We start from the raw sequence: 23,418 nt of genomic DNA on the forward strand, positions 1-23,418 counted from the left end.
TTGGGAGTTTGATTGATCAAAACCACAATGACGAAGACCGATGTCTTACCTTCTCCGCAGTCCGTTCCTTGGAATCCAGTTTGAGAGCAGTCACATGTTGGTTTGTTGTCCACCAAACTGCAGACACCGCCGTTCAAACACACGTTGTCAATGCCGCAATGGTCCTTCACGACCCCTTCGCTGTCCACAACCACGGCCGGTGTACCGTTGACCCTGATTTCCGTTATCTGCCCCGCGAAAGGCGGGAGGTCCCTCACGGCAGCCGACGTGAGCTTCAACGCTACCGAACGCAACTCCGGCGGGATGCCGCCCATGAACAAATGACTAAAAACCGTCATATCCCGTCTCTTGGACTTCACCTCCACCCACTTGATCTCGTCGTCCACCACTAGGGTTGTGTTCCTGAAGTTCCTCCGGATTGTGACGGCGTGCCACTGACTGTCGTTGACGGCCGCCTCGGAGATCACCAAGGCGGGCTCGGCGCAAAAGATGGAGAATCGTAGGCCCAGTTTGCCGTTGAGCAGGAGCAGCTCCAGGAAGTCGCAGAAGCCCTCGTCGTCCAAGTAGAGCAGCAGCCCGTGGGAGCTCTTTGTTTTCATGTTGAAGCTCATTTCGCTTTCGCAGCACGCGTTCCAAACCGGGAAACGGGCCCACTGTCCCTGCGCACCTGAAAACTCCAGGCAGGCGCCAACTTCCACGTAGCCGCAGATGAGGAGCCCGACCCAAATCAAGTGGGAACTGTGATGCTTTTGTAGAACCATCGTGGGAGTGCTAATCTATCGCTCTATGTATTTATAGCACTTTTTGGTGAGAGTAGAACCGAAAAATTAAGCGTTTCATATTACGACGAGCTCTTAACACCAATATAATTGCATCTTTTTCAAGGTCCGCCCTGCCATGGTGCTGGTCAGCAAACTATAAAAGACATTAAATGTTGAAATGGAGGGAAGAGCTCCTCCTGATCCAATTAGGCCTTAAACTTCATGTTTGTGTCCACTTGGTTCCAGCTGGCTCTTACTTCTCAACCCGTGTCCTCTCGAAAAAAGCGAATACAAGCCATACAAGCTGACGGGCGGTGTGCAGGTTCAAGTGGATTTCCTGAGGAATGGAGATCATGTCAATACAGAGGCAGCTTTTTATCACAATCATACCTTTAAATTATTCACAATTGGAAACCTATGTCGATTTAGAAAATAAGCATAGTGCACCCAAACATCAACGAGCGCTTGATTCAACTTTTTTTTCGATTCTTAAAGGTTGACCGTTGAGTTAAACTGCTGTCAATAACGTTTTTACAACTAACCAGTTCATTAATTGAGTTACATATATTTTCTATTGCTGTTTCCTAGTTTTTTTTCCAGCTGATATCGATACTCCACATAGTTAGCCATCTGATTGTACTGGGACATACAATTCTAGTCGCTGATATTTTTAAAGGGTATGTACTATTGGCGCCTTCTAGTGGTAAAAAAGCTTTCATTCATAAAAGAAAATAAATTGATCTAAATAGTAATCAAAAATACATGAACTTTTATAAAAACTAATAGGCTGAGAAATTCCAATCAGTAAATTTATCCATAATCAGCTCAGGTTGCACTTAAAAGGACAGTGTATTATTCAGTGCCTACTAGTGAAATGCAAATGAAATTTATTAAAGGAAATAATATTGATATAATTAATAGGCAAAATTACTATTTCATATAGATGTGCCTTACTTTTAAATACTTGTAGGTCCCCAAAAAATTATTTTACATAACATGAGCCTCCTACAGGAAACTGACGTAACTGTCAGCCATCTTGCTGCTATGGTTATACAAAAACTAAAAACCTTTCGAAAGGCGAAAACAAATGAGGAGAAAAGGCTTGTTTGGTCACTTTGAGTCTCAATTGCTTGTATTCTTCCTTGTGCTTATACCACTTGTTATTTACATCACACAGCAACATCAAGAGGTCAAATAATACACACCCTTCGTATACAAATACAATTTTGTATAACAAAATATGATATTTTCCCAACATATTTTTGTGAATTCTAGTTCCTTGTTTGAAAGAATCAAGCAATATTATTGCTGTACATTGACCTATAACCCTTCAACTTCCTGATGGAACTACAACAACTGGAGGGCAGATGATTTCAACATCGGCCATATCGTGAGTATGGATAGAACAAAATAACGCTTGCATCGGCACACACACGATAATCCATTTTCTTACTCCATTGTTAGACAATTTTGCTCAATATGACTATCTCCAGGGAAATAAAATAATATGTAAAATCCACAAAATGATGTCATAATTGGCAAATACAATTTCCACTTTAGTACAATCTTCATATTTTACTAAAACCAATTCTTGAAAATATCTAAAAAGAAAAAAAGGTCAATTTTCACCCTTCAAGATGGTTCTACTGAAAAAATGTGATAAGTTGATTTCCAGAAGATGTCTAACAGGCGTAGCCGCGCACCTTATCTAAAAATCAGCTGACTTAAGCCCCGGCTCACAGTGGCCCAAATGACTGCAAAGTTGAAAGAATGACTTCACATTTCTTTTGGGGACATAATCTTGGATACAAATTGCCGGATAGTTGAAATTGCATTTCAGGCTTAAGGCATTTTTTGTGTGACTCTTATGTAGATTCATACCTTCACTGTTACTAGGGGGCGTTTCTTTACGTCACGCAAAGATTGCTATGCGATATATTAACCAATCTTATGTTCTCGTCTGCTGTTTTCTCGAGCATCTCGATTCTGTGCACTCTTACCATGGTAGAGGTGTACTTCACACATAAGCGAGCTATTTGATTCATTAAATATTATTGAAATCGTTACAAAAATATATATGACTGATAAATGTGCTTTAAGATATAATGCCATTAGAGAACTAGGATGAGTTAAAAATAACAAAAGTTCTTTAACACTCATTTATTTCATTTTATTTTTCATGAATGGCTAGTGAGAAAACGACCAAAAGTGTGTGATCCCCTCATAAAACACCTGTATTTTATTTGCATCTTGTACGTTTAAACTCCTGATCATGACTCAAAACACTCAAATTCCAGAAAACATAAATGGTAAAGCATCATAGAATAGAAATAACTAAATCGGTTCATTCCGATGCTCGTCATGCGCAGATTTCTTGTTCTTTTCTCGGCACACTCCGCACCTTTTACATCCCGTTCCTTTACGTTAAGTAGCAGGAGACTAAAGAGTGTTGATTTACATCTAAAGGAATTTCTCGATTGTTATTTACACGAATAGAAGGAGATGGTAATTAAGTAGTGAACAATTTTAACCTTCCTTTGCGCTCTGTAGTATTGCGCCGGACATTGCGTTTAGTTAGATTTGAAAACAAAAATAAAAAAAGGAAGGGCGAAAGGAAACGAAAACACAGTAGCCCCTAAATATTATTATCAAACAGCGACATCCCAAATGCATCAATAGGTGACTCACGAAAAATAATTTCACACTTTGGTGTAGTTAGAATGGAATGCTGTTTACCTTCCAACAGTTTCCTTTTATCCTCAGCTTGCAAAAGACTGGATGAAAGGGAAGATGTATGTAAATGAAAATAGAACTGTGATAAAAAAAGACGACGACGAGGAGGAGGGGATAAAGGAGTGAGAGAATCCGAAAATTTTGTGGGAGATGGAGGCGAACCGTGCGTTCCCGGTCGAGCTCGGCGGCGGACTGCGAGCTTCCACAGACAGCGAGAAGCACGTGACTCCCTCATTGGAGGAGGAAGGGAGGGAGGGGAGGGGCTGTATGCAGCACCTTGGACAGCGCCTCGGAGGACGGGCACCAGCAACACCGTTCGGAATGCTAACTTCCTGTTTGAAGGCGTGGAGTAAGGAATTATTTTGGGACATGGATTTACCGGGAGCGTGTTTTAAGCAATTTCGCACACTCGAGATGCTGAGCAATGCTAAACTGGATAGACTGATCGATTGTTATAGATAAACGAATGAGGGTAAAAAAAAGGATGGATAAAAAGATGACTCATAGATAACGGGCAGATAGGTGTTGGAGAGCGAGACAGAGAAAAACAGAGGGAAAGAGACAAGAGGTGGAAAAAAGAAAGGAGGTAGAGAGAAAGGAAAAGGGAGTTGGGGTGAATGGAGAGAAAGAGGTCAATAAGGAGAGGGGGAAAAGAGAAGAGGGTGATAGATGAAGGGAAGTAGAGGGAGAGAGATGGAAGGGAGAGAAAGAGCACAGGAGAGGAGATGAAAAGACAACAATGTAAAGACAGCAGGAGACAGCAAAAAACATCAAAGACAGACGGATAAAAATAAAATGAGAGGGAGGGAGGGAAAGAGGGAGGGTGAAAGAGAGGGAGTGAGAGAGAGAGGAAGAAAAGAGAGTAGAGAAGGAGTATAGAGAAAGGAGTGTGTAAACGAGAGTAGAGAGGAAGAGGGGTGGAAGAGAGTAGAAAGAGAGAGTAGAGAGAACGAGGGGGGAGGAAAAGAGATTAGAGAGAAATAGGGGGCACGAGAAAGAAATGGGATGTAGAGAGAGAGGGGGACAAACAGAGATAGACAGTCAGGAAAAAAGAAACAGACAGGCAGATATAAATAAAATATGAGATAGTGTTGGGGCAGAGCAAGAGAGAGTAGAAAATGGAGAGCATGAAAAGTCTAGAGGAGAGAAAGACTGAGAGAAAATGACAGACGTAGGGGAAAGAGAGAAGCGTGAAGTGGATATTGAGAGAAAGTAGAAAGAGGGGGAAAGGGAGAGGCAGGAAGAGATAGCTACAGAAAGAAAAAGAGGGAGAAGAGAGACTGAGGAGAGTGAGAAAAAGAGGGGGGGGCAGGTGGAGAGAGGAGAAAAAGAAAAGAGTGGTGGGAGTTTTGAGAAAGGAAGTAAGAGAAAGATGGAGATTGAGGGAGAAAAAGCAAAAGGAGAGTTGAAGATAAACCAGACAGAAAGAATAGAAACGACAAAGAGGCATAAAAAACAAAACTATAATATAAATCTCACCGGAACCAAAGATGATATTTTCTTGTAACTTCTGATTCATGATAGTAAACTCTCAAGATTGATCACCAGCAGTAGGTGCTGCTGTTTTGGTTATTGTTTAAGTACTTTGCTTTTCATCTTACAGAAACTTGCTTTGTTATTGCTCGGATTCTTTTGTTGTGTCTCTGGGGCGGAATATTGATTTCTTTGCTGAAAATGTGACAGAGCGTAAGCAGCCCTGCGCTTTTGTCCATCTGTTATTTAACGACACCAAGTTCCGCCGACGATAATTTGGCAGCTCAGACGCTAGAGCTACTTTCAAGCGGCAGCTGTAACTCCGTCATGTTAAAGCCAAACGAGATTGGCCCACTTCCACTACAACGGGCAATCCCCCAAATTGGGTTGTTTTTAGACAACCAAAAAAAGAGTTACGTGTGCTGTAATTGTTCATCTAGAAGGTATTATTGTGAAAGAAACTTTGTAGGGTGGCGCTAGGTGACTATGTTTTGAAATTTTGAAAAATATTAGATATAAAGGCAATCCCATATTGTCCAGTGCAACTGTTTTATGATAGATTGATTTTTAAAAAGATTGTGAAGATCGTGAAGCCAAAAATATTTTATAAAGAATTACTTCAGTGGGGATAAATGATTCAACAAAAGGTCACCCATATGGCCTTATTACCTTTCTTTTGTTTTGTTTTGTTTTCGGATGATTTGGTTATTTTGTGATGTAAGGTTTTTTTGCCTAGATAGAATCAATGAATATTGAATACAGATAAAATAAAACTTTTGTGCAAGATGTCCATCTTGAAATATGAGGGAGGCCTGTTATTTCGTTTAGATATCCTTCAACTATGAGATCATGAAAACAATCTTTCAGAAAATCACATTCTCACAGTTCTATTCTGGAACATCTTAAGTGCTCTCTAGCAAACCTGTGATAGGCCTTGACATGAACTTGTTCAAGCAGTTGTTTTTCCTACCCAAAATTTATATTTTGGTTTCATCTAACATTGGACATTCTCCCAGTTTTCTTCTGGATCATCCAAGTGCTCTCTGGCAAACATGGACATACAGTATACCGAATAAGCAAGAGTTTCTACCGAAACGTTCTATTTTGGTTTCGACTGATTATAGGTTATTTAGCAGTCTCCTTGTAGATCTTTCCATTGCTCTCTAGGAAACATCTGAAAGGGCTTGGGCTGACCATTTAATGGCTTAAGCAGTTGTGCTTCTTACAAAAAGTACTAGTTCGGTCTCATCTGACATCCTCTCAGGTTTTTTCTTGATCTTTCAAGTGCTCTCTAGCAAACTTCAGGCTGTTCTGAGCATGTACTATTTTAAGAACTATTTTTTTCTACCAAAATGTACTTTATGGTTTCTTCAGACCACATGTTTTTCCAGTCTCCTTCTGGATCCTCCAAGTGCTCTCTAGCAAACTTCAGACTGTTCTGGGCATATAGCTATTTTTCTAACATGGTTTCGGCAGACCTCGTGTTTTTTTTCCAGCCTAGCCCTCAATGTCAAAATGTTTCAAAGGACTGCACAGGCCACAATTACACCCCTGATCTAAACAAGCATGCGGGCAAGGAAAAATTCAAATCCTCAACATGAGGAAAAAAAGAAACCTTGAGAAGGGTCCACATAAGTGGTAATCCACCTTCCAGGATTACCTGGCTGCAATAGCTGTTGAATTGGGTAACAAGACAAATACATTACTGGTCTAAGCAGTTGTGTTTCTACCAAATAGTTTTATTTTTGTTTCATTTGACCAAAAGCCATTCTCACAGTATTCTTGTGTACCAGCTAAATGCTCTCTAGCCAAGTTCAAACTGGTTTTGACATGTCCTATTTTAAGTATTTGTTTTTGCACCTACATGTTCTAGTTTGGTGTGATCTGACTATGTGTTTTCCCAGATCCTCAAAGTGCTCACTAGCAAACTTAAGATATGACTGGACTTGTACTGGTTTAAACATATGTTTCCACAAAAAAAGTTCTTAGTTTAGTTTAATCTGACAATATGGCTTTCTTCGAGTCCTCTTCTGGATTATTCAATTGCCTTCTTGCAAACGCCTGACAGGCCTTGGAATACTGGTTCAAGAAGTTTTTCTACAAAAAAAAATATTTTGGTTTCCTCTGAGACAGGACATAATCATAGTCCTCTTCTGGATCCTCAAGTACTGTCTAGCAAACTTTAGACGGCTTTAGACTTGAACTGGTCCAGAACTGCAGAATTGGAGTCCCTATGAGTGTTAATTATTACACACATTGCCGTGATACTTGATGGATGGAATAATAATTCTTACTCTGGGCCATCTTGCCACTCCCACCCCATCTTTTTCAAAAGGACCTTTTTTCCCTCAGTTGTCCAAACTATATTTCTGCTCTTCTCGAAAGAATCTCTATTCCCTTCAGATTTAATCAGATTGAATTCAGAAACGTGTGCCATTACGTTTATTAGATTAGAAGACAGGGAAAAGGACATGGCAACTCCCAATTTAATTTCCGCGGAATTAATGAATCATACGAGCTTGGTCCGCAAAGAGCCACTTGGATGTCCAGCTAAAATGAGCTTTAGTGATTGTATTGACTCTTATATAATGACCCTTTGGGGATGATGTACGAGGAGCCCATTAACGTGCCAAAAATCTGATTAAAAGTGAGATTTTAAGGCTTCAGCAAACAGCTCGGAGCAAATTGACACTCTTTTTATTGATATTTGATCCAGGGATTATCTAATCAATTGATTTCATGTTCATTTTTTTTCCCTTACTTTATTTAATCCATTGCCTTTACAGTGACAGTGTGTAATAATTCACCACTAGAGGTTGTTGTAGCCTTGAATGGATACACTACACTGTGTTTCCCATAGGATTTGTGAGACCCGGGAGGATGGACAGTCTTAACAAGAACATCCATCCATTATCTGCACAGCTTATCCTCAGTAGTGTCCCGGGGGTGCTGGTGCCCATCCCAGCTATCTTCAGGCAGTGGGCAGGGGACACCCTGAACTGGTTGCTAGCCAGTCGCAGGGCACACAGAGACAGACAACTCACTTGCTCATTCACACCTAGGGACAATTTGGAACGGCCAATTAACCTGACATGCATGTTTTTGGACTATGGGAGAAAACCCATGCAAGCACGGGGAGAACATGCAAACTCCACACAGGAAGGTTTGATCCCATGAACTGTCCCGCACATGTGCTAACCACTGCGCTGCCGTGCTGCCTAACAAGAACATTTTGTTCATTTTAAATTCAAACACATTATTCTGGTGCGTTTTTAGAGCAAAATCAAAAAAGCTGGATCTATGATGAATGTGTGCCCTTGTAAATTATTGAATCATAAACACACCAGTTATGAAAGGCAATGACACAGCAAACGAGTCACCCCCACATAGAAATGAGAATTGAATGCAAAAAAAAAAACCCTTCTTGTCATCTAATTAGACTAAAATTGTTCTCAGCTTAGGGATGCTGCTGGAAAAGTGAATTTCCCTTCGGGGATGAATAAAGTATCTATCTATCTATCTATCTATCTATCTAAAAATATCTAGTATTGTGCCCTTGCTGTTCTATTTTAAGGTATCGTATCGGCGAGTTGACGGACCAAATCACAGTTATGAGTTTTAAATTAATACAAATGAAAGATTTATATCGTTTATTTGGTAAATTACAGTTTTCAATACCAGTACCTCTGCTTTTGTGATTGCTGCCATGACAGGAAGCCGATTTTTCATCGGCGGTTTATTGGAGGTTATTGTAATGTGCAACTTATGAGCTACTGTCAGGACCTGTGTCCACCGTCTTTTGCTCATCTGAGCAATATTTTCTAATTGCTTGAAATGGCTTTGCCGCTTTTCTATGCTCTGTTGAAAACACAGGCAGTGCGTCAAGGCGGTGGAATGCTCGGCGCCAGACCTTTTTTCTGGTCGCAGTGTCGAAAAATATTCAACTTCAATATTTACTAGTCAACGTCAGATTTTACCTAGCCATCTGATCACAGTACAAGCAGGACTGGAACAAACACCGCTACAACTATCGAGAGTGCGCTTTAGCAAAGGGGGAGGGGCTGACAGACCGAGATTCTTTCTCACTGATAAAGATACAGTACAAAGCTCAAACGCACACCATGGCCTTTGTGATCATTTATATAATGAGAAATCTTAAGCATAATGTACTTTTTACACAATGACAGGACTGTGGTGAGTCTTGGTGGCCTGCCAGAATCTTCCTATGTATGTCTAACACTGCAGTACAAAATTCCAAAGCTTGCCACTTCTGAATTTTACGAAGCCTATTTCCTCCTTTTTTGCGTTAACCCTGGCAGATATCAGTTAGTGGAAGGACATGAAAGCTATTGTTAATTACTGCGATCAACAACAAAATGGATCTAATCCACCTAGATACACCCGGAGCGGCTGAATAGATCTAGTGAAAGGCGAGTGGCAATAAAGGAGGAAGCAGTGGCTCAGGGCGAGCTATAGCCTACAGCCAATTGGCTAACGTGATTGAGTAGGGAAGGAAATGATGGAAAATAGTGGAACATTCCTCAACTACAGACACCAGCGGGACATGCTACCTTGGCAAAACGGTCATTCGGCCAAACATGGCAGCTTGTTCAAAGAGTGTCTCAACTTATGTAATAACAAGTTTGAAAAGCCGTGAGTTCTTAATAGAAATAACGTTTATGAGATAGTACATGTGTTTTGCTTATTATTTGACTCAATCGTGTTTTTTGTAAACAAATTAAGTATTTTTACACCGCTAGGGGTCAGTTTATAATACATACGAGGATATAAATGTATGCTGGTAATCGGGTATGCGATTTAATGACATTATCACGTGATCTTAGGTTCTACATGCTCTGTTATCACACAAAATCTTCTCCCTTGCTACTATTCTCACTTCAGTCCGAATGACCTTTTCCTTTGCTCCAGAGTCCAATGTTACTGCCGCTTGGCAAACTGAAGCATTTTTCGACACTTAACACTTTTAAGGTTACACTGAAGTCTCTACTTACTCCCTTGCAGTCGTGTTTTAATTTTTCATAAGAGAAAGTAGCTCTGGCATTTGTTTTAAAAGAACAACATACAGTAAATACTACTATAATTTCTGTTATTTCTTTTCCCTGGTTAATATTTTTGCATACATTACTTGCAATGTGCTTGTTTTGATACCAGGTATCGATCCTAATATCGGCCTTTTCAAGCTTTATATGCACTCATTGCAATCAGAAAAAAATAATTTGAGGAATGAAAAACTGCCATGAATAAATTAAGTTTAAAAAAATAAGTAAAGTATATATAAAATGTACAAAAAAAAATCAAACCTTTCAATAAAAAAATAATGAAGGATGTATTACGTAGGGATACAAAGTTAATTCTAAATATCATAATTTTTTTGTGGAGGAAAAAGATATATATATATATATATATATATATAATATATATATATATATTACTTATCACTTAATACTCAATAGGTGAGCATCAGCTTCAGGTATCAAGCTAAAATAAATATAGAGAAAATTGCTTTAAGTTATTTTCATTTGGTTTAGAATCTAATTTGGTAGTTACTGATTCGGCCAACAGGTTGTGCTCACGGTCACTCACACAAATACATACGAAATAACGTCCTATTGTGTCTAGCATTTATGATGAAGGAAGCAATACTCAAACATGTTGTATTATTAGTTCGGATGATCGACAGATGGATCGGTGCAGCATCTGCCATCATGCGGACCCTGTATTGGTCCATTGTGGTGAAAAAAGAGCTGAGCTGGAAGGCAAAGCTCTCGTTTTACCGGTCGATCTACGTTCCTACCCTTACCTATGGTCATGAACTTTGGGTCCCTACCGAAAGAACAAGATCCTGGTAAAACAGACTGACGGGTGGGTGCCTGCACCTTTTAAAGTCATTGTGACTGAAGAAGGGAGAGAAGGCGATTCTTCCCCATGTACCCTCCTCCTTACCAGGCCTGCTGAGTATTGCACGCAGAAATTTGATTTCATTAACAAAAAGAAAACTCACAATTTGGTTGCCAGTAGTTAGTTTTCTGCCAAGAACACCTGTAGAGGTAAATTTATCGAACTAAACCATCTAACATCAGCCTACCATGACATGCAAGCCTAGCCATAGAATTCTGTTACAATGGAAAACCTTGTCAGTTGGCTCAAGTAAGCTAATCAACAAGTTGAAACAAAGAGTTGTCTTGTGGACACTTGAGTCTATAGATCGAATGTAAAAGGGAGAAAAGTTTCTGTAGCAGGAAAAAAAGAGGGGGCTTTCTGTAGCCCGTCAGAGAATATCTCTACATAAAGGTGTCATCAAACATCCAAAACCAGTGGTTCTCAACTGATGTGACTCAGGGCCCAACATTCCATCCTAATGACAAGTTGCGACCCAAATCCAGAAAGAAATGACACTTCTCAAATGTATTAAACGAAAGGATTGTGTAATTTAAAGGGGTCATAAAAGACCATTATTTTCCTTATTTAGGCAAAGATCATGGAGTGTTCCTCCCTCCCCACAATCAGGGAGAGATGTTGCAAAATATTCCATGCGCCGGAGGACTCGAGAAATTTAGTCTTAAAGTCAACCCATTGACCTCATATTCCTAAGAGCTGTGATGTAACCAGATGGCAACAAAGACTCATTACAATAGCAGGTCTCGATTGTAGTGCAGCGATTGTATAGCATGCATTTGTGCCTAGGGAAATTGGAACTTTGCTTGCCGTGTTGCTGGGGGACTCCTGACTGTTTTGTCCGAGTTGGGAGCTTTGATCATCAAAAGCTATGTGAGGTAAGTTTACCTGTGTCGTGTTGTTCTTTTTGCCTTTCGCCTCCTTTTTAGTAGATGATTGTGACTTTTCTTTTTTGTTTTCCGCCGCTGTCTTGCGAATCATATACTATTGTCCAATATGCTTCCTGTTAGCATCCGGGCTAAGGCTTCCAGTTTTGTTTGGTCCAGGTTAGCAATCGGCTTGCTGGCCAGCCTGCCGTGATCATTTGGTATATTTACGAATGGCTTGGTTTTTGTTGCCGTGGCTGTTTTTTTGTTGTCTCCCGGTTATCCTGGCTGCTTACTGCATGCTTTTAGTCAGCCAGCCTTCTATGTTTGTGCCGATTGGTCCCAGTTAGCCCTTTCTAGCAGCTGGCTTGTCTTCTGTGTCCCGGTTGGTTTAGCCCTTGTTAGCTCTCCGTGTTATCTTTGTCAGCTCGCCCCATTTTGGCTGCTCAGCATTTGTTGTACCATGGCGACACTCACCTGAGACACAATGCCCAGGCATTATCCCCAAATACTACCAAAACCTTGCTTAAACTAGTCAAAAGCTTTTTTGACTATTTAACATTTAAACCAATATGGTGATTGGCTTGCTAGGGTGTTGGCGTCACAGCCCAGGAAGTCAAAGACAAGACAGACTTCAGACATCTTCAAAATGCATTATCTTTGGGAAAATAAATTGAATATAATATATATATATATATATATATATATATATATATATATATATATATATATATATATTATAGATTGTGCAAAAATATGTATTGTTTTATCACATTTAGTTTGGCTTAGGATTTGGATATCACTTTAAAGCAAAGATTGTAGAATATATATATTTAAAAAAGAATGAATAGAAAAACATGCAGTATATACTTGCATACAAGCCTACATGGCATATACAACTGCTTTAAAATATCCACAATCTAAAATAAATTTGTTACCAAAGCATTTATTTACACTTTGTTGTGTCTAGTCATGCAAATAAGGTTTGAAAATAAGAAATGATACTGCAAAAAAAACCTCTGCACTTTTTCAGTATTTTGGTCCGCCGGCTTATTTATTTTCCGCTCCCCTCCCGTAAAAAAAAAACACTGGCACCGCCGTCTCCTCCGTGACAAGATACCGTGAGAGAGTGATTGATGTCGGCTGCTTTTATCTCTCCCAATTTCGTGAATCCATCCAACACTTTTTCCATATCTCCTCGTACTAACATACGGCTAAAGACAAAGCTTCGGAATTTATTCCGCAGCGTCTCGTTGCTTTATTTCCCTCCCCGGTTGGGCGAATTTGCTGCATTCACGTCTGACTTTGTTTGCCTCTTATCTTGAGTTATAGCGCTAGGTTGAACTGAAGGTGTTGGCCTTGTCCTCCATTCTGGCCTTGCATGTACTCCCGCGCCTCTATTCTCATTATCACATGCATAGAAAAAGACTGTTGTGATCAATGCAGGACTCTTCTTTCCAACCTTGGAACGTCGTTAGCGCCCGGATGTTAAACCGAGCTTGACTTCTGCTAATCTCAACGATGGAGAAGGGATAGATGCGTACCTTTTTCTCATTCTTGGGTTTCAATCAGAGGTGGGTAGATTCGCCAAAAATTTTACCAAAGTAAAAGTACTGTTACTGTCATGTCCTGCACGGTTGTCATGGCGCCCAGCTGGCCCCGCCCCTTGGCACCGGCTGACCTGCATTTCCTGATTACTCCTATGGGCACTTAAACGCGCCTTTTGGAACTGCCCTGGGCCACATCGTTGTTTACCCTTGCTGAAAACATGTTCATGCCTGTTTGATACCTGTTTATTCTTGTTGTGTTTGTTGGACTTTGTTGCACTTTGATGTAATATTCTGAGAGATTCCTGCAAGTTCTGTTTAATCCCGTTAAATGCCTAGTCTGTAGTTTTGCCTGCATTTGAGCCTCCTTTGTTTTGTTTTTGGTCCGTTTGTGTGTTGGACAACGTTTCTTTCTCAATTAAAGTGACAGATCATCTACGCAAATGAGCACCAACTTTCAAGACAGTCTCGTTCCGTTTCGTGACAGTTACTTCAGAATAATATTACTCAAGTAGAAGTAAAAGTAGTCATCCAAATACTTACTTAAGTATAAGTAAAAGAGTACTTGGTGAAAAAAATTACTTAAGTACTGAGGAACTGTAGCAACATCTGTCAAGAGCCAGAACAGGATCAGGGCCCAAACGCAGGACGTTTTCACACAAGCCTTTTATTTGATGGGAAATGGGGAGTTATGCACGTTAAGCAACTGGTCTGATGTGGAAAGACTGGAAGCCAGAGACCGATTCCAATTGCCCAAGTTAATATCGGACAGATGGGGTCGATACCGGACAGGAAGGGACAGACAGGGTCGACAACAAATCAGGATATCGATAATTAACAGGAGAAACTAGACGGGAACGAAAACTGGAGAAAATAGTAAACAGGACCAAAATAGATGGAAACAAAACTGGAAGCCAAAATTAAACAGGACAAAAATTAACGGGAACAATCCCAGACTGAAGATTTTAACAGGACTCAGAATCGGCGGCGCAGTGGTTAGCGCGTGTGCGGCACAGTTCTGAGGTGGTGGGAACCTCCTGAGTGGGTTCAAATCCAGCTCCCGGCCTTACTGTGCGGAGTTTGTATGTTCTCCCCGTGCTTGCGTGGGTTTCCTCCGGGCACTCCGGTTTCCTCCCACATTCCAAAAACATGCATTTCAGGTGAATTGGCCGGTCCAAATTGTCCCTAGGTGTGACTGAGCGAGTGAGTTGTCTGTCCCCGTGTGCCCTGCGATTGGCTGGCAACCAGTTCAGGGTGTCCCCTGCTCACTGCCCGATGATTGCTGGGATGGGCTCCAGCATCCCCGCGACCCTACTGAGGATAAGCGGTGCAGCTGATGAGATGAGATGAGATGAGGTGTGTTAAGGGTGGTGATGGCTCTGGGGAAAAAACTATCTCTGAGCCTGTTTGTTTTTGTCTTGCGACCTGTAGCGTCTGCCGGAAGGCAGCAGGTCAAAGAGGTGGTGGCTGGGGTGAGAAAAGTCCTTGATGATGTTTTCTGCTCTGCTGAGGTAGCGAGAGCAGGCAATGTCATCCAGACTGGGTAGAGAGCAACCAACGATTCTCTGGGCTGTGATGATGACCCTCTGAAGTGTTTTCCTGTAAGTAACGAAGTAACGTCGTAATGTTGCCTCATGTAACAGAGTATAAGTAGTTTTTTTCTTTCACAAATTTCCTCAAGTAAAAATAAAAGTATAGGGATTTCAATACAAGTACAGTACAATTCCCAGAACGTACTCAAGTAAATGTAACGGAATTAATGTAATCCGTTACAACCCATCTCTGGTTTCAAGACATGTTATGGAATTCGAGATATATTTTTTTCAAGTGCATTACAAGCACTTTAAACCGTGTACAGATAGATCCCTCCGTTTCAAGTCTGGTTGGCTTTTCGAAATATCTTAAGCTCCAGTGGTTAGCATGTCTAGCTCACAGTTGTCGGGTTATTGGCTCCGGGCTACCTGAGTGGTGTTTGCATGTTGTTTCCTTGCGTGTGACGGCTTTCTACAGCTTCTCCGACATTGTGTACCGAGAACATGCATGTCTGGTTTTTCGTAAGCTTGAAATGATTGTGTTACCGTGAGTTGTTGCATCACGTTGCTGACCTTGAAATGTTTTGGCAAAAACAAACATTTAAAGAAAAATATATAAAAATACTTTCGCTTATCAGAATTATTTATGTATATCTGTTTACTTCTTTATTAACCTGTACTCCTCTCTCTCTCTCTCTATTTTCCTCTAACTCTGTCTACCTTTCTATCTATCTATATTTACCTGTATTATCTATATCCAGCTATCTACCTACAATATGTGTCTTTCTTGCTCTCTCCCTCTCCTTTTTGTCTACCACTTCATTCTTCTATCTATATATTTTTTGTTGGTTTATCTCTTTATGTTTATCTATCTGTCTTTATCAAACTATCAATATCTATTTGAATTGTTCTCTCTGTTATAGTGGTACTCCACCTCTATCCATCTATAACTTCTTGTATCTCTCTTTTGTTCTTTGTGTCTCCATCTCTCTCTCTCTCTCTCTCTCTCTCCGTACTTTCTACATCTCCCTCTCTCTCTGCCTCTGCATTTTTTCTCCCTCTACCTCCACATTGCACATCTTTCTCTCTTTCTGTCTTTCCATCTCTCTCACTAACTCTTAATGTCTACATCCCTCTACTCTGGCACCTTTCGCTCCCTATATCTACATCTTTTTACTTTTCTGCATTCCTTCCTACATTTACATATCCCTCTATGTCTACCTCTCACTCTCTCTTCCTCTCTATAAATCTCTTTCTCTCTCTTTTTCTACCCCTTTCTCAACCGCGACATCTTACTCTCTCAGTACCTCTACATCTCTCTCACCCTCTTTCTCTCTTTACATCTGCATCCATCTTTCTAACTCAATGATTCCCAAACTTTTGCAGGCTGGCACACCCTTGGCTCCCCGGTGAATTCCTAGCTGTTTATTTAAATGTGTAATCATTTTAAAGGTGCTGGTACAAATGACTTGTGTTTCCTCTGGACCGAGCGACTACACGAAAGCAAATTCTGCACCAGGCGTTTCTTCTGTTCCACGTCCGCTTCGTCAAAACCAAAATAGGTCCAAATAAGTGATGTACCGCCCTTCTTCGGTGCAATCTTCGTTTCTTTCTTGTTTGTTGACCCTGGAACTATGTTTACCGAGTTCGCCATGACACTCAATGACCTCACCCGGTGGGTGGGGCATATTTTGGTGCTTGCAAACTTTACATTTATTGGCCTGTGCCATTATTAAAACTTCCCTCCGATTGGTCAGCGCTTTTAAAACTCGAACAGTAACAATTTTGGTTGGCCAAAACTCCATCACTCACTACAAAACCTTGAAAAAAAACGCAGTGCTTTCCGGTTTCACAACCGCACTACGTCACATCGCGATGTCAATTCGATTTCAGTTAATCGTGCAGCCCTAACGTCTCACCTCATTAGCTGCACCGCTTATCCTCAGTAGGGTCGCGGGGGTGCTGGAGCCCATCCCAGCAATCATCGGGCAGTGGGCAGGGGACACCCTGAACTGGTTGCCAGCCAATTGCAGGGCACACAGGGACAGACAACTCGCTCGCTCATTCACACCTAGGGACAATTTGGACCGGCCAATCCACCTGAAATGCATGTTTTTGGAATGTGGGAGAAAACCGGAGTGCCCGGAGGAAACCCACGCAAGCACGGGGAGAACATACAAACTCCGCACAGTAAGTCCGGTAGCTGGATTTGAACCCACACAGGAGGTTCCCAAGACCTTAGAACTGTGCCGCACACGCACTAACCACTGCGCCGCCGTGCTGCCCCAGCCCTAACGTGTTGTGTAAAAATCGTCAAAAAAAACGTTTAAACTTCTGATTTCAACTTCGGACTGCCGCCCGCCTACCACCCCCCTACAGCCCCGTATTTCCTCACCGCCCCCCCCGGATCTTTCCACTGCCCCCAGGGAGGTGATACTGCCCACTTTGGGAACCACTGCTCTAACTCTACATCTCCCTCACTTTACCTGTTTATTTTGCTATCCTCTGTCTTCGTCCCACTTAGAATTTGATTTTCTATTTAGATCAAAACATATGTAAAATGACCAAAATATTTTCCCAATTTATTGTTTTCAATTTCAGCAGAAGACTAGGGGAAATCAAACCACAAATGTGTTTATGATTGTCACATTATTGCCCTTAACAGACTATCACCCCAAACCTGACCCAAATTCTGAATTCCGACCAGATGAATTGTTTTTGTCATGACATGAATTTACCTTTTTGGGACTTTTTCCACACCTCATAATGAAACACTTTTATGATATTCTTAGTTCATCCCTTTGATATCCTGGGCCCCTTTCTTTTTAGTATTTATATGATCCCGCTTGGTGACATTATCCGCAAGTATAATATTCGTTTCCATTGTTATGCAGATGACACTTAACTGTATGTGCCACTGGAGACAACTGGAGAGTTAAGTTGTAGAAATCTGGAGGCTTGCCTTACTGAGATTCAAAGATGGATGTCACTTAATTTTTTGCGCCTTAACCCAAAAAAACCTGAAATGTTGATTATTGGTCCAGCTCACTGTCGTGAGTTGTTTTCAAACACTACCCTGAACCTAGACAAATGTAATATCACCCATAGTGACTCGGTCAAAAATCGAGGTGTTATATTTGATCCTAATCTGTCGTTTCAGTCACACGTGAAAATTATCACTAGAATAGCTTTCTACCACCTCCGTAATATTGCGAAGATTCGTTCGATGCTGTCCCAATCAAATGCAGAGGTTTTAATTCATGCGTTTATTACTTCTCGGCTTGATTACTGTAATGTATTGCTTTCTGGTCTCCCGATGTCTAGCATCAAAAGTTTGCAGCTGGTTCAGAATGCAGCAGCTAGACTTTTGACTAAGACCAAAAAGTTTGAGCATATTACTCCTGTATTGGCCAACTTGCACTGGCTCCCAGTCCACTTAAGATGTGACTTTAAGGTTCTCTTATTAACATATAAATGTTTGCATGGACTTACACCCTCTTATCTCTCTGATTTGATTTCACCCTATGTTCCTGCACGGAGTCTGCGCTCGAGATGCAAATATTCTGTTTTTGAATAACTTTTCGAAGAGTCCTCCCGTTCAGACGTAAATGGTGTATTAATCAAAGAACTGTGACATGATTGGCCAATACTGACAATGATTTTAACATAGCATGATAGTCAAAATAACGAATGACAGTGAGGTTTAATAGTCAAAATAACGGACTATGATGCTAAACAATTCCCTTTGCCAACCCCTTTGTAAACTTAAAAGCTATACAATATTCTATTCTTATCATCCTAAAACCGGCGTCCACGCGCGTGGGAATACGCGCATGAATAGCAATCAAGAAGTTCCTGTCTTAGGAGGTTAAACCGCATTTCCTGAATTTGGATCCTCTGTCGTGCTAGCTTTTAGCGACACTTTCGTCTCTCTTACGAACTCTACTACCCGGTGCAACCAGTGACAATTTGATTGCGTATTTTCCGATTCTTTCAAACCAAGTTCCCATTTATTAAAGTGTCTCCAAATGACCCGTCGGTAAACTTAAGAGCAGTTTAAAACAAGTGCTTGGAAATAAAGACCACGTTGCGTGACACTGAGAGGATTGTGTGAAAATCTAGCCTGACACCAAAGAGACACGGTGCTCACTTGGCTTGAATACAAACAAGCCACAAGGTTTTAAAACTGCCCGGACTGCTTAAACTCTCGCCATTAGCTCGACTCTGGAGAGTTTTGATGGGCGGCTTGAGATTGTGGCTTTGCCTGTTACAAGGATTGCAAAGACGTACCTACCATTAAGTCCCCGGTTGCACTCATCGCCTTGGATTTTTGCATCAAAAATTAATGACGCAAGATGGAACGGAAGCCAAAGAAGCTGAGCCTACATTCGTCTAATCAATGTTTTCCCAGTATTAAAAAAACAAAGTCTTTGGGGAAATCACTGGGAAGATCGCCTAACCTCCCCCCTGCTGACTTTTCCACGCCTCCGACTCCGCCTTTCATTTCCAGCGACAACAGAGTCAATGGAAATAAATAGCAGTGTACGATAGTTATCAGACTGCTAAGAGCTAAATATGACGTTGGTTATGAGCCAAATAGGAAAAAAAACATATAATTACTCACTTGGGGCCACACTGTAATATTAAATCAGCTCATGCTACTTGTTAGAAATCTTCCAAGCATTCATGTTCCCTTATTAGAATATCTTTTGATTTTCTATAACTGGAGAAGCATAACATGTTTTCTCTCTGCCTCTCTGATTTGTGTGTAAGGCACTGGAGATCTAGCCCAAGATAGATTCTAAGCATTTATGTTCCGTATTAGAATGTTGTTTTTTCAAGATGTAGAAGCATAACTTGGTCATTTTTCCTCTCTACCTCTGTAATGTGTGCGAGGCACTGGAGATTTAGCCCAAGAAAGATTCTAAGCATGTATTTTCCTTATTACAGTACCTTTTGATTTTCAAATAAATGTGGAAGCACATCTTGGTCATGTTTCCTCTCTACGTCCCTGTGATGTGTGTGTGAGGCACTGGAGATCTTGCCTGAGAGAAATTCTAAGCCTTTATGTTCCTCATTTGAATATCTTTTAATTTATTATAGGTGTGAAAGCACATCTTGGTTGTGTTTCCTCTCTACCTCCCTGTAATGTGTGTGTGAGGCACTGGAGATATTGCCTAAGTGAATTTATAAGCGTTTTTGTTCCTCATTAGAATATGTTTTAATTTCCTATAGATGTGGAAGCACATCTTGGTCGTGTTTCCTCTCTACTTCCCTGTGTTGTGTGTGAGGCACTGAAGATATCACCGAAGAGAAATTCTAAGCATTTATGTTCCTCTTTAGAATATTTTTAATTTTCGAATTACTGTATTTAGTAGCACAACAAGGTTGTTTATCCTCTCTACCTCTCCAAAAATCTGAACAATGGATTGAAGAGCTCACCCTTCACCAGTCGCATGACTCAGGATCGACAGCTGCCTGGCGAGGACCGCCAAGAAGTGCTTTAATTGTGACACAATATATATATATATATATATATACACAGTGGAACCTCGGTTTTCGAACGCCTCTCAGTTCGAACAAATCGGAGTCCGACCCAAAATTTCGAGAAATTCTTGCTTCGCTGTTTGGTCAAAAAATCGGAGTTCGAACGCCGGTAATGCGTGAGTGCGTACACAAGGATGCGATGCTGAGCGGCGTACGGGTGTGGATTGCTCTTTTCTTGACCAACTGTTATCGCGTGCGGACGTGCTTTGTTTTGCTTTCGCTTTTAATATAGGTGTACGAAGTGTTTTAGCCTCTAATTATGCCTCCGAAGAAAGTCAGTGCAAGCAGCAAAGTTGCTACAGGTGAAAAAAGAAAAGTAGTGCGTACAACTATTGCATTTAGGAAAGTAAAAATAGCAAAATATGAAGGAGGTGTGCGAGTGTCTGATCTTGCTAGGGAATACCCCACTGTCCACCTGCGCCTTCTGCTGACCACCACAAAGTTAAGAAATCCTATTCATAATTCTTTTCTTTATCCTTTTTTTTTTTTTACACGTTCATGTTAGCGTAATCTTTCGTACGGAAGATTACGATAACGCGAACGTACGATTTAGCCTGAGTTAGCTTTATGTTTACGTTGAACATTCAAGGTAAACATTCAGGGTGTTGAAACGGAGCCCCCTTTCCAATGAACCGCTCACCACTTGTTGTGGAGACCCGGGTGCTAAATGACTTGTAAACGAGCTGATTTTTTAATTTTTACACGTTCATGTTAGCGTCATCTTTCGTACGGAAGATTACGATAACGCGGACGTACGATTAGCCTGGGTTAGCTTTATGTTTACGTTAAACATTCAAGGTAAACATTCAGGGTGTTGGAACGGATTAAAACGATTTACATTATTTTTAATGGGAAAAATGATTTCGGTGATCGAACAAATCGGTTTTCGAACAGGGTTCTGGAACGGATTATGGTCGAAAACCAAGGTTCCACTGTATAAATATATATATATATATATATATTTCAAAAGACATTGAAATAAAGTCCTAAAAATCGAATTGAACTCACCTTAAGCTTTAGGAACCCTGTTTTTCGATTGATTAAGTCAAGCTCTAATCAAGCTCTGGTTTTGCGTGTGTTTTCATTACTATTTTAAAATTTACTTGCACTTAAAACAATAAAAAATAATTATTGGTTATTAGTCTGGGCAGCACGGCAGCGCAGTGGTTAACACATGTGCGGCACAGTTCTGAGGTCATGAGATCGAACCTCCTGTGTGGAGCTTGCATGTTCTCCCCGTGCTTGCGTGGGTTTCCCTCCGGTTTCCTCCCACATTCCAAAAACATGCAGGTCGGGTTAATTGGCCGGTCCAAATTGTCCCTAGGTGTGAATGAGCGAGTGAGTTGTCTGTCTTTGTGCCCTGCAACTGGCTGGCAACCAGTTCAGGGTGTCCCCTGCCAGACGATAGCTGGGATGGGCTCCAGCACCCCCGCGACCCTACTGAGGATAGCGGTGCAGATAATGGATGAAAAGAATGAGTTATTAGTCTCCAGAGGCAGGATTTTTTATATTAGTAGGAAACAAAACAATGATTGTGCATCCATAGAAAACAACATTTTCTCTATTTAAAGCTGCAACATATAGGTGCAGATATTAATGTAAGTGACGAGAAGGTAATTGAATCAGCTAGCATAAATGTTGCACAAAAATAGGTGGGCACGATGTCATTAATATTCAAGCGTTCATCTCGGCTTCTGACAACTCGTAATCAGGAAGAGGCGGGCATGTTGGCGTGTTGTTTTATTTTCTACTCCAATCATAATTGGACTAGATTGATATTTCTGCTTTTTGAGAGCAGGACGCAAGTTGTACTTATAACAATATTTCACATATTACTTTGAAAGCGGTGCTGTGAAAAAGTAATTGCCCCCTTCCTGATTTCTGTGTTTTTGAATATTTATCACTCACAAAAGTTTCAGATCGCCAAACCAATTTTAATATCACAGAGAGAACAAAGGAAATACAGAATGCCGTTTTGAAATGTTGATTACATTTATTAAGGTACAAACAAATCAAAACCTATCTGAACCTATGGGAAAAAGTCACTGCCCCCGGCCTTTTTAGATCACAAAGTAACTTTGACTAACCACAGTTTTGGGAAAGCTGAATTCAATTCCACAGGTCACACACAAAATTGATTGCCAGCAAATTAAGATTACCTGTGTTGAGTCAAAAAAAATCACCTAAATTAAATCTGTCAGACAAAGGGAAGTAGGCTACAAAATCTCAAGAACACAATTGACATGCCACGATCCAAAGATATATGAAATTGGAAAAAAGTGAATAAAATACATCAGTCTGGAAAAAGGTCACAGAGCTATTTTCGAGGCTGTGGGGATTCACCAAACCACTGTCAGAGCCATTATCCACAAATGAAGACAACTGGGAACAGTAGCAAACCTTCCCAGGAGTGGTCGACCAATTCAGATTACTCCAAGAGTGTGACAACGGCTCATCCAGGAGGTTACAAAAGAACAGCGAAATACATCTAAGGAACTGCAGGTCTTGCTTGCTTCAGCTAAGGTCAGTTTTCATGACTCCATTATAAGAAAGACAATGCCCAAAAATAAAAGAGTTCCCAGGCGAAAACAACTGCAGTCACAAATGAACAGTCGTCTCACGTTTCCCAAATACCATCTTGATTATCCTCAAGACTTTTGGAGAAACATTCTGTGAACTGATGCGTCAGAAATTGGACTTTTTGGAAGATGTGCAGCCTGTTACATCTGGCGTTAGAAATACAAAGCATTTGACAAAAAGAACAGTAAAACAAGGTGGTGGCAGTGTGATGGACTGGGGTTGCTTTGCTGCCTCAAGACCAGGACAACTTGCTGTGGCTGACAGAATAATGCATTTTGGTGTTTACTAGAAGATTCTAAAAGAGAACGTCTATCGGTTCTATCAGCACCAGAACGGAAGCAGGACCCACTTGCGTAACGTTTCTCACAAGTTCTATTAGAAGAAAGGGAGGGGGTTGTGCCCACGATCCGGGGATTGCTGGACGCGGGAAGCAGGTCGCTCTGAACGCGGAAGTGGGACTCCC

General features: G+C 41.0%; 2 protein-coding genes across 15 annotated transcripts in view; one reads left to right on the top strand and one right to left on the bottom strand.

Annotated features, from left to right (window-relative positions):
* The window catches only part of LOC148354133 (neurexin-1a-like), a 370,466-nt gene extending 366,774 nt beyond the window's left edge, over nucleotides 1-3,692 (bottom strand). For all 11 annotated transcript variants that reach the window (XM_088351405.1, XM_088351402.1, XM_088351398.1 and 8 more), the window contains exons 1-2: nucleotides 3,498-3,692; nucleotides 50-1,098 (exon numbers count right to left, since the gene is read on the bottom strand). In XM_088351405.1, coding sequence (XP_088207531.1) covers nucleotides 50-761 — 712 coding nt within the window. In that variant the 5' untranslated portion in view covers nucleotides 762-1,098; nucleotides 3,498-3,692. The remainder of the gene's footprint in view (nucleotides 1-49; nucleotides 1,099-3,497) is intronic.
* The window catches only part of LOC148354134 (uncharacterized), a 106,015-nt gene that overhangs the window by 62,265 nt on the left and 20,332 nt on the right, over nucleotides 1-23,418 (top strand). The window contains exon 3 of one of the 4 annotated variants that reach the window (XM_088351409.1): nucleotides 11,673-11,761. The exons of the other annotated variants lie outside the window; for them this stretch is intronic. Within the exon in view, the coding sequence (XP_088207535.1) occupies nucleotides 11,673-11,761 (89 nt within the window). The remainder of the gene's footprint in view (nucleotides 1-11,672; nucleotides 11,762-23,418) is intronic. 4 annotated transcript variants of the gene reach the window in all.

The sequence above is a fragment of the Urocampus carinirostris genome, chromosome 13 (assembly GCF_059441175.1).
Source record: "Urocampus carinirostris isolate Australia breed hairy pipefish chromosome 13, RoL_Ucar_1.0, whole genome shotgun sequence".
Classification (NCBI taxonomy): domain Eukaryota; kingdom Metazoa; phylum Chordata; class Actinopteri; order Syngnathiformes; family Syngnathidae; genus Urocampus; species Urocampus carinirostris.